At 51.3% G+C, this 11,715-nt stretch overlaps 1 protein-coding gene across 5 annotated transcripts; it reads right to left on the bottom strand.

Moving 5' to 3' along the window:
* Positions 1 to 8,044: 8,044 nt before the first annotated feature.
* On the bottom strand, positions 8,045 to 11,333 carry LOC311128202 (U5 small nuclear ribonucleoprotein TSSC4-like). Of its 5 annotated transcripts, none has more exons than XM_084160218.1 (4): positions 11,287 to 11,333; positions 9,948 to 10,089; positions 9,565 to 9,638; positions 8,045 to 9,458 (listed from the first exon to the last, which is right to left on the bottom strand). In XM_084160218.1, exon 4 carries the CDS (start codon positions 9,385 to 9,387, stop codon positions 8,452 to 8,454), a length of 936 nt encoding a protein of 311 aa, XP_084016344.1. In that variant the 5' UTR covers positions 9,388 to 9,458; positions 9,565 to 9,638; positions 9,948 to 10,089; positions 11,287 to 11,333; the 3' UTR covers positions 8,045 to 8,451. The 5 variants fall into 5 exon arrangements, with proteins under 5 accessions (XP_084016344.1, XP_084016346.1, XP_084016347.1 ...); XM_084160220.1 differs by having other exon boundaries at positions 10,953 to 11,333; XM_084160221.1 differs by having other exon boundaries at positions 9,965 to 10,089; positions 11,287 to 11,329.
* Positions 11,334 to 11,715: the final 382 nt, after the last annotated feature.

Genomic DNA, 11,715 nt, shown 5'->3' on the forward strand with positions numbered 1-11,715 from the left:
GGAATAGCAATGCGGCGGTCTGGTTATAATAGCATAATCGCTGTCGTTCAATAGGTCTACAGTTAATGACCAAAACTGAGGCTCTTTATACAGTGGGGGGGAAAAAGTATTGTAGCGACCCGCACAGACAGCTGTGTGTTATGTGTTAGGCTAGTAGATGGTTGTGTTGTACCTACCAGTACCCAGTGTTCGCGGGGTCCGACATGTCAATCAACCTGCTATCTGCCAATCACGGGAATGCCTGGAATGTTCTGATGCCGGGCATCCTGGCGGTTGGCGGAGTGGCGTGGAGGGGGGTTGGGCAGGGGGATGGAGCATTGGAAGTTAAGACCAGGTTTAGCCTTTGTTCTCTCTCTTTTTTTACGTCTGGGCTTCACAAGAGAAGGTCACGATTGGCTTGTGGGTTATCTTTCATTTATTTGGCGTGGGCTACGGCCAAACAGTAGCCTGTGTAAAGTTGGTTTAATAAACCGTCCATTCGTAAACTCAATCCTCTGTCTGGACAGTTGTTCCTTTGTGATCTAGTCAGGTCATTACATTGGTGTCAGAAGTAAAAATGTTGATAAAAGTTAGCCAGCTAGCTGGCTGACTTCTGTGGCTAGCTACCGTAGGTGAGAACGGGGGTTGAAGATGCTTCGAGGGAATCCGAAAGTGAAGGTGGAGGTAGGGGACGATTATGGCCAAGGAGGTGCGTGTGCATGGACGTCGGGGGTTCTGGCTGAGGAGATCGCCAGGGCATCGGAGCCCAGAGGCCGCTTGAGGGAGGACGTTAGAGTGATGGCGGCTGAAGCGGGCATGAGTGCTTCGTCGACTGTGTTTCGCGCGGATTCTGGTGGGCGGACCGAAGGGGTGATGTCGACGCGGCGGGACGAGGAATCTGGGGCTCAGGATGTAAACAAACATGGCGGCGCCCAGTTCCCGGCTGCGTCCGGATCCGTTAAGACCCCGAAGTATTCCGGTAAGGCGGATTGGGAAGCTTTTCATGCTCAGTTTGAACTGTTAGCTCATTTTAGGGGGTGGTCGGATGAAGATAGGGCACTGCAGTTGGCTTTATGCCTCACGGATGAAGCTCTGGCCTGTTTGATATTGATTAGCCCCGAGGACAGACGTGATTATGGTGCTTTAGTGGGAGCACTGAGGAGGCGCTATGGACAGTGTGTACAGCCCGGGCTACTGCGCTCCGAACTGAGTAATAGACGCAGGCAGCCTGGAGAGCCTCTACGGGTGCTAGCTAATGACATTGAGAGCCTCTCTCGGCGGGCATATGCTCACATGCCCCCCTCCGTGCAGAGCGAACTAGTACGGGACCAGTTCATACAGGCGCTCTCTCCTACGGAGCTGCGCATACAGACCCAGCTGGCTCATCCTGAGTCATTGCAGGTAGCCTTGGAGATGGCTTTGGAGAGGGAGCTGGTGTGGGCTGGGGCTTCAGCTGGGGCTTTGGTGGGGGTGCAGGGAGACAGACCCTCTGTGCGAGCTGGGGGGCAGAGCAGCCCGGAGCCGGAAAAGCCTGCATGGGTGGCTGAAATGACAGAACTCATTCGTGCTGTGTCGCTACAAGCGGCACGAAACACACACCCTGGTCCCAGGGTCTGCTGGGGTTGTGGCCAGCCAGGCCATCTGCGCCGAGATTGCCCCATGTCCCCCAGAGCTCAGGGAAACGGCTCGGGGTCCGCATAGACCGGGTAGTGCGGACCCCTGGCTTTCTATCCCAACCACCATCTTCTTCAGGAGGAGCCCACCGGCACAGACGGGGAAGCAAGGCTCCACTTCCCCCAGAAGCAGACGAGGGCAAGCGGATGGAGCCTGTTGTTGTGGTGGGCCGGACCTGTGTTGGGGACTTTTGTCATGTCCCTGTCACTGTGGAGGGGGTGCCCTGCTCCGCCCTGGTGGACACTGGGTCCACAGTAACCCTGGTGAGGCCAGATATTGTGCCAGGTTGGACTCAGTGTGAGCCTACAACTGTGCAGCTCCGCACAGTCACAGGTGAGCTGGCACCCATGAAAGGGAAGGGAATAATGACTCTGACAGTACATTTACATTTTACATTTTAGTCATTTAGCTGACGCTCTTATCCAGAGCGACTTACATCCAGTAGGGGGCAGGACTGTGCGTCATCCTGTGTGGGTGGCGGCTGTGCAGGACCCTTGTATCCTGGGGTTGGACTTTCTTAGGAGCACAGGCTGCCAGTTAGACCTAAATAGGGGCACACTGAGCTTCCAGGGAGGGCCGGAGGTCACCATGGCCCCTGATGTCACATTCACTCAACCCAACAAACCCTTTACTCCAACAGTTAAAGCAGCAGAGACTCATGGCTGCCCCCCCTCCCCCACATCTGGGTGTGACTTTTCCCCAGTCCCCCTGTCACCTACGGCGTTGCGTTACATTCCCCCAGCTACCTCCACGGCACAGTCCTCTGTGAGCCCGGGCCGCGCCCCCCCAGCCCAGCTACCCCAGATGGGAGGGGAGAGGACACTGTCTGCAGTGAGGGAGATATGGGGGAGGAACTGTGTTGGTCTTGACCCCGAGCAGCAGGAACGGTTGAGGCAGTTGCTGTTTGAATTCAGAGACAGCTTTGCGCTGAGTGAGGAAGAGGTGGGTCAGACTCATCTGGTGCAGCATGAGATCGACACAGGTGATGCTCGACCTATCAAGATGCGTCCCCGCCGTATCCCGCTGGCACGCCAGGAGGCGGCAGACAAGGCTGTGTTGGAGATGCAGCGGGCAGACTTCATTGAGCCCTCAGACAGCCCCTGGGCGGCGCCAGTCGTCATGGTTCCGAAGAAGGGGGGCAAGCTGAGGTTCTGTGCGGACTACAGGCGGCTGAATGAGGTAACCAGGAAGGACTCATACCCCATACAACGTATCGATGAGTCGCTGGACCTGGTTAGGGGGTCCTCCTGGTTCTCCTCACTAGACCTCCGCAGTGGCTACTGGCAGGTGCACCTCTCCCCAGAGGCCAGAGCCAAAACTGCGTTCTCCACTAACAGAGGACACTGGCAGTTCAAGGTCCTGTGCTTTGGCCTGTGCAACGCTCCAGCTACTTTTGAGCGTTTGATGGACAGGGTGCTGGATGGCATCCCCCGACAGCAGTGTCTGGTATACCTCGATGACATCCTGGCCCATGGCAGCTCCTTCCAGTCAGCCCTGGGGGCGCTACGGTGTGTGCTGGAGAGGGTGGCTGCCACAGGTCTGAAGCTCCACCCCGAGAAGTGCCACTTCATGAGGAGAGAGGTGTCCTTCTTGGGCCACAGAGTGGGGAAGGAGGGGATCAGCACCATGGAGGACAAGGTAGCGGCTGTCAGAGACTGGCCCACCCCCACCGACCAGCGTCAGCTGAAGAGCTTCCTGGGCCTGGCCTCGTACTACAGGAGGTTTGTACGGGGCTTCTCAAGCGTTGCTGCTCCACTGAACCGCCTGCTGCCGAAGGACAAGGCTTTCACTTGGACAGTGGAGTGTGAGGAGGCGTTCAACACCCTCAAACGTGCACTGATCGAGGCCCCCGTGCTCGCCCCCCCTGACCTCACATTGCCCTTTATCCTGGACACAGACGCGAGCAATGTGGGCATGAGTGGGGTGCTGGCCCAGGTGGGGCCAGAGGGGGAGAGAGCGGTGGCGTACTTCAGCAAAACATTTGACAAACATGAGCGCCGCTACTGTGTCACCCGGCGGGAGCTCTTGGCTGTTGTGGCTTCCGTCAAACACTTCAAGTACTACCTGGGTGGTCTGCCCTTTACTGTAAGGACTGACCACTCTGCTCTCCAGTGGCTCATGTCTTTCAGAGAGCCAGAGGGGCAGGTGGCACGCTGGTTGGAGGAGCTTCAGCCGTATGACTTCACGGTGGTGCACAGGGCAGAGGCACGCCACTCCAACGCCGACGCCATGTCCCGTCGGCCCTGTACTGCAGACGGCTGCCGCCACTGTGAACAGAGAGAGGGACGGGAGAGAGAGCTGTGTGCAGAGGAGGGGGTCTGTGCCACAGTGTGTCGGGCGAGCGGGCCTGTCTGCTGTGAGCTGCAGACTGTCGACGTGGCTGAATGGGGGCAGCAGCAGGGACGGGACACAGACCTACAGCCAGTGCTACAGTGGGTAGAGGCGCAGGTGAGGCCACCATGGGAAGAGGTGACAGCGCTCTCACTCGCGACCAAAGGGTTGTGGTCAAAGTTTGAGCGACTGCGGCTGGCTGATGGCGTGTTACAGCGGGCATGGAAGGAGTCAGCTACGGGGGAGGAGAGGTGGCAGGTGGTGGTCCCAAAAGCATTGCAGGAGGCTGTGCTCCAGAGTACTCATGGGGGGGGTGGGGACTGGACACTTTGGGGTCACAAAAACACTGCGCCGCCTCCGTCAGGGCTTTTACTGGGGGCAGCACAAGAGGGATGTGGAAGACTTTTGCAGCCGCTGTGACAACTGCACAGCGAGAAAGGGCCCCCCAGGCCGCTCTCATGCTCAGCTCCAACAGTTCCCAGTGGGGGCTCCCATGGAGAGGGTGGGAGTGGATGTAGTTGGGCCGTTCCCCACCACAGACAGTGGAAACCGCTGGGTGCTCACGGCCATGGACTATTTCACAAAATGGCCCGAGGCCTATGCTCTGCCTGACCAGGAGGCAGAGACCATCGTCGACGCCCTGACAGCGGGGATGTTCAGCAGGTTTGGAGCTGCAGAGTCCATCCACAGCGACCAAGGCAGAAACTTTGAGTCCCGTGTGTTCGCCACCATGTGTGAGAGGCTGGGTATGCACAAGACCCGCACTACTCCTCTCCATCCTCAAAGTGATGGCCTTGTGGAGCGCTTCAACAAAACGCTTGGACAGCAGCTGGCCATCGTCTCTTCCAAACACCAGCGTGACTGGGACAAGCACCTGCCTATGGTCTTCATGGCATGCCGCTCCGCTGTCCAAGACTCCACCTCCTGCACGCCTGCCCTCCTCATGCTGGGGAGAGAGATCCGTACCCCTGCGGAGATGGCGTTTGGTCGGCCCCTGGATAGCCCTCATGTTTCCCCGGGGCCGGAGTATGCCCGGAGACTCCAGGACCGCCTGGAGACAGCCCACACCTTCGCCAGAGAGCAGCTGCTGAATGCAGGTGTGAGGCAGAAGAGGAACTATGACGTGCACACCCGGGGAAGGCACTTTGTGGCTGGGGAGCTGGTCTGGGTCTACAGCCCGCTAAGGAAAAAAGGCAGATGCCCCAAGTTGGACAGTCACTGGGTGGGACCCTGCAGTGTCCTGGAGAGGGTAGGGGAGGTTGTTTACCGGGTGCAGCTTCCTCCCAGGGGGAGAAAGGTGACACTGCACCGGGACAGGTTAGCCCCATATAGAGGGGCCTCTTCTCCCCAAACCCCAGGAACCCCCACAATTCCCCTCTCTGGCAATGACATTCTCCAGGCACCCACCCCCAGGTGCCGCAGACAAGGCTCCAGCCAGCCCACTCCCCCTGTGTCACCGCGTGGTTCCCCAGAGCCACGGACTGTATTACCCGTTCCCGCTTCCTTGTCCCCCATGTCCTTGCCTTCATCCCCTGGTTCCCAGAGGGGCACTCTGCGGCCATCACAGCCACGCAGGCAAAGGAGACCTCCGGGTCGCTTCAGAGACTTTGTTTGTTCCCTCGGGGACGAGGGACTTTGTGGTGGGGGGGCTGTGTAGCGACCCGCACAGACAGCTGTGTGTTATGTGTTAGGCTAGTAGATGGTTGTGTTGTACCTACCAGTACCCAGTGTTCGCGGGGTCCGACATGTAAATCAACCTGCTATCTGCCAATCACGGGAATGCCTGGAATGTTCTGATGCCGGGCATCCTGGCGGTTGGCGGAGTGGCGTGGAGGGGGGTTGGGCAGGGGGATGGAGCATTGGAAGTTAAGACCAGGTTTAGCCTTTGTTCTCTCTCTTTTTTTACGTCTGGGCTTCACAAGAGAAGGTCACGATTGGCTTGTGGGTTATCTTTCATTTATTTGGCGTGGGCTACGGCCAAACAGTAGCCTGTGTAAAGTTGGTTTAATAAACCGTCCATTCGTAAACTCAATCCTCTGTCTGGACAGTTGTTCTTTTGTGATCTAGTCAGGTCATTACAGTATTTAGTCAGCCACCAATTGTGCAAGTTCTCCCACTTAAAAAGATGAGAGAGGCCTGTAATTTTCATCATAGGTACACGTCAACTATGACAGACAAATTGACAAAAAAAATCCAGAAAATCACATTGTAGGATTTTTAATGAATTTATTTGCAAATTATGGTGGAAAATAAGTATTTGGTCACCTACAAACAAGCAAGATTTCTGGCTCTCACAGACCTGTAACTTCTTCTTTAAGAGGCTCCTCTGTCCTCCACTCGTTACCTGTATTAATGGCACCTGTTTGAACTTGTTATCAGTATAAAAGACACCTGTCCACAACCTCAAACAGTCACACTCCAAACTCCACTATGGCCAAGACCAAAGAGCTGTCAAAGGACACCAGAAACAAAATTGTAGACCTGCACCAGGCTGGGAAGACTGAATCTGCAATAGGTAAGCAGCTTGGTTTGAAGAAATCAACTGTGGGAGCAATTATTAGGAAATGGAAGACATACAAGACCACTGATAATCTCCCTCGATCTGGGGCTCCACGCAAGATCTCACCCCGTGGGGTCAAAATGATCACAAGAACGGTGAGCAAAAATCCCAGAACCACACGGGGGGACCTAGTGAATGACCTGCAGAGAGCTGGGACCAAAGTAACAAAGCCTACCATCAGTAACACACTACGCCGCCAGGGACTCAAATCCTGCAGTGCAAGACGTGTCCCCCTGCTTAAGCCAGTACATGTCCAGGCCCGTCTGAAGTTTGCTAGAGTGCATTTGGATGATCCAGAAGAGGATTAGGAGAATGTCAGACGAAACCAAAATAGAAGTTTTTGGTAAAAACTCAACTCGTCGTGTTTGGAGGACAAAGAATGCTGAGTTGCATCCAAAGAACACCATACCTATTGTGAAGCATGGGGGTGGAAACATCATGCTTTGGGGCTGTTTTTCTGCAAAGGGACCAGGACGACTGATCCGTGTAAAGGAAAGAATGAATGGGGCCATGTATCGTGAGATTGAGTGAAAACCTCCTTCCATCAGCAAGGGCATTGAAGATGAAACGTGGCTGGGTCTATCAGCATGACAATGATCCCAAACACACCGCCCGGGCAACGAAGGAGTGGCTTCGTAAGAAGCATTTCAAGGTCCTGGAGTGGCCTAGCCAGTCTCCAGATTTCAACCCCATAGAAAATCTTTGGAGGGAGTTGAAAGTCCGTGTTGCCCAGCGACAGCCCCAAAACATCACTGCTCTAGAGGAGATCTGCATGGAGGAATGGGACAAAATACCAGCAACAGTGTTTGAAAACCTTGTGAAGACTTACAGAAAACGTTTGACCTGTGTCATTGCCAACAAAGGGTATATAACAAAGTATTGAGAAACTTTTGTTATTGACCAAATACTTATTTTCCACCATAATTTGCAAATAAATTCATAAAAAATCCTACAATGTGATTTTCTGGAAAAAAAATTCTCATTTTGTCTGTCATAGTTGACGTGTACCTATGATGAAAATTACAGGCCTCTCTCATCTTTTTAAGTGGGAGAACTTGCACAATTGGTGGCTGACTAAATACTTTTTCCCCCCACTGTATCTCTCCACCCCTGAAAGTGCATGCAAATGATTGTGCTTTGCATATCTGTGAAACCAACGATTGCATTTAATTATTTGATGTTGATATGAATATAGCAATGTCTATGAAACTCATAAATACATTCATCAAATACTGTAATATAATGATACCACATTTACATTTTTGTCATTTAGCAGACGCTCTTATCCAGAGCGACTTACAGGAGCAATTAGGGTTAAGTGCCTTGCTTAAGGGCACATCGACAGATTTTTCACCTAGTCAGCTTGGGGATTAGAACCAGCGACCTTTCGGTTACTGGCACAACGCTCTTACCCACTAAGCTACCTGCCGCCCCCACGTTGGATAACTTCTAGATTAATCACAAATTAAACACTATTGGCTTCACATCAGCCACGGAAAATACAGGAACAAATATTTAATTGTGGGAAGACTTTACTGCTCCAATAATCAATAATAGTTATAGCAATAGGAAAAATAATGCCACTTACAAGGGTCTACTACAAATACAATTGTTTACATTACACTTCCACCAGTATACTTGACAACTAAATTCAATATTCTTTGGACTCGAAACATCCATTTACATTAGCATTACTGACAAGTGCTTTTCATGTCTGTAGTTAATATTCAAAATACACATTTTACATTGATTCTGATGAAAAGTCAAGAGGCCGAACCCATTCCCTTGATTAGGAAAAAACTCCACTGGTTGAGGTTCTACAGGGAAGCGCTAAAATACTGGCCATATTTAGGGTCCTCCACTATTTCCAGAGGACTTCAATTGATTGAGGTCATGCATGTGTACTCTCAGTCCTCATCTTTCTCTGACGTCTTGCGGAAGTTCTTCCTGTTGACGTTCCTATTAATGACGAAGCCAATAGGCGGCTGATCCTTCCTATCATTCAGCGCGCCCTCTTCGTCCCCCACCGGTGTCCACTTCCTCTTCCGCTCACTCTCCTTTGGGCGTTGGGGGGCGATTGCTAGGCCTATACCCTCCTCTTCTTCATCATCGTCTAAGTGACAGAGACCCATCCCCGTCTTCTTGGTTCGATCAGGCTTGTTAACTTCTGCAGCGTCAACCTTCTGTGGCCGGCTAGGCCTGGAGAACACGATCTTATGCTCTGAGCTACTGCTCTGGCCCTGGTTGAAAGTAGGTATAAAAGGCTCTTCAGGATCATCTACCATCGTGCTCTCCTTCTTCTGCTGCTGAAGGCTTTGTATGTACTGCTGAGCCACCATGCTATTCTTGCTGTCACTGGTCTCTGGCACGTCCTCCAGGTCGTAGCGCGTCCAGCGCTCAGGATTCACCAGGTAATCTGGCACTCCTCTCTTCTGAGGAGGCTTGCTGACCAATTCCCCCACCTTCTCCCCATACTTCTTTCCACTTGGCAGCAGTGGGGGTGGAGGGGGACGTGCAAAAACCCCGTCAATCACATTGTCCTGGCCCAGATGGGACGAGGTCAGCTTAGCGGCACTCTCCAGGCAATCAAAGATGCTTCGGCTGCGGTTGGAGAAGCTTGAGCTGCCACCTGTCAGACTGAATGCGGGTTTCTTGGGACCAGGACCGGAGTTCTGGTGCTCTTCATCATCAGATGAGGACAAGTCTTCCACCTCTGGGTCTATGGACTCATTACGCTCTTCAGGGTCGGAGTCACTCAGAGAGAGGTCACCTGTCAGCTTGATGGCATCACTGTTGGACAGCTTGTTAGGGGCACCGTCTCCATGGTCCTCTTGCTCACACATTGCTCTCAAGGGCCTGGGTCTGATACCACAGGAAAAAACGACGACTTTCACACAGTCAAGGGGTCAAGAGCCTGGAAGAGTATGAGAGGGTTGTTCTGAGTGGTAATTGAAACATATCATTTGTATGGTAATATAGCATGCATTATAATATTTTCAATTTGCCAAGAAATGACTGACCTTAGCCGGGTAGAGCTGCAACACCCCCACTTTCTGTATCAGTGAGGTTAAATGGTGATGGCAGTCCTTCCACCCTGAATAGACACACAGAAAGATAGACATTACAAACAGCAACACGGATCTGGTCATTTAAAGCTTAGGCCTATACTGTAAATAATAAGTACAATGACAGGTAAAAACAATTAAACCAACATTTCAGAACAGTTGCACAACATCAACACAAGATGTCAAGTGTCAACTGCAGATGAGTAGGCCTATCAGTCCTCTGCAGCGTAGTGTGAACATTGAGTACTGTAAGTGGGTGCATCTGTACCTTCAGATAATGTCATGTTTGACATCCTATGTAATGTTACCGTTTGTGTTAGTGTGAGGAGGTATCTTACTGGAGTTGCAGACTCACAGGTTGTGGGAGCTGGTTGGGATGCTGCTCTGCTCAGATAAGACAACAACTGTGTGGGGGTAGATGACAGCTCCAACTTTTGCCATGGTGTGACCAATCCCAGACTGAAATGGTGTAGCGACAATCTGTAAAAAAAAATACACGCAGATCAGTCTGTTACCCACTCACTGCATATATGTAAATTGTGATTACATTGCATACATACAACCAGAGTCATATATTTAGATGGATCTGCATGCACCACAGTAGCTCTGGTCCATCACGCAACGACAATGAGTTGCCTTGTATACCGCCCATAGAGATATTGTAGTTAGAGGACGCAACATTGTATCTGTCTCATTATGATGTCTGCAAGAGCATGGGCAGCACCACTGAGGCCATCTCCATTTTGAAGTAGTCCATTTTCTCCTACTACTTCTATGAGTTTGTAAACCAACTTAAAGGGGGCATACTGCCACCTGGAGTGTTGTTTGAACAGGTATAAAAAGCCAATGTTGGCGATTTACTGCCACCTGCAGTTATGGAATGTTTGCCCATGAGTATAATTAATTAGCTGATCCCTCCTGAAGACCTGGATGGAATTATGTGATCCTTCCTTAACATATAGGAAGTCTCACCCAGTTGACTACTTAAAAGTGGTTAAAGTCCTCAATGGCGCTGCCCATCCTAAAACGGGCCAGAGTCCTCCATTTAGCTTCATGATATCGCCAGACAAACTCTGGTCCACGCTTGTGCATGCAGCTCGTAGTGCAGATCCCACGCATGCGCGTGGATCAGGGTCTTTTGACGATAAACGAAGTACTCATAAACCGTAGGGAGAAATTACAACCTGCACATACAGACAAAAGTTATCCCACACTATAAAAATGTTTACTTTGGTGAGTTACGAAAATCGTTTTATGAAAGGATATGGAAAACAACAGAACAGGGCCACTCGTCGTCATGCGATGGACAAGACAAGAGCTAACACAGCGACTACGCCCCCTACCATTAGTAGCTAGTTCGTGCAACTCTCAGCGCTCCTACCTAGCTTTTGTTTGTCATGGTATTTGGTGAGAAGACAGCAGAAAAACATGGAGGGTCACGAAGTAAACCAGTTATAGAATTCGTCGTTTGCTATCTAACGTCAGCTAGTAGCCTGGTTGGCTGGCTAGCTAACTGTAGCTGACTTTGAATAAAAGGAGGGTGGAACAAACCACAAGCATTCTATATCTTACAATACTTCATTGATACGTTGAAATGTGTTCAGTAAGCTATCTAGCTACTACATAAAGCGTTCAAAGCTGATTTGTGTTGCTAGCTAGCTGCATCTCCGGCGTTACCTTTTTCACGCTGGCACTGCAACTTCGGTTTGCATGCTGCAATGTATGCTGGGTAGGGTAGTTTCCCTCCGCTTCTTCCTTTGGTGGTGGGCTAATAACCCAATCGTTGATACCTTACCGCCACCTACAGTAGTCTACTGGATTGTAAATGTAATGCCGATGTAGGCCTACATCACAGTTTCTAAATCTACATCTTCTTCGCTGAGGTTTAACTGCGGTTGGCATCTAATTTATGTTGCATTACCTTGTGGTGTCGAGAAAACGATGCTGAGATGCTGTGAGAACAAGAATTCCACTGACACTGTCCTTTGATTATAAAGGTTTATTATATCAAAGTATTTCAGCGTCAATTTACAGATATCTGCCGATATCTGGAGAATAACCGGACCCCAATCTGTAATATGTTATTCTCCCCCTCCTCTGTTTTAA

This window comes from Coregonus lavaretus (genome assembly GCF_964263955.1).
Source record: "Coregonus lavaretus genome assembly, chromosome: 4".
NCBI classification, from domain to species: domain Eukaryota; kingdom Metazoa; phylum Chordata; class Actinopteri; order Salmoniformes; family Salmonidae; genus Coregonus; species Coregonus lavaretus.

Coding starts and splice junctions, on each gene's coding strand:
- LOC311128202 (XM_084160218.1), bottom strand. CDS start 9,387: ATGTGTGAGCAAGAGGACCATGGAGACGGTGCCCCTAACAAGCTGTCC.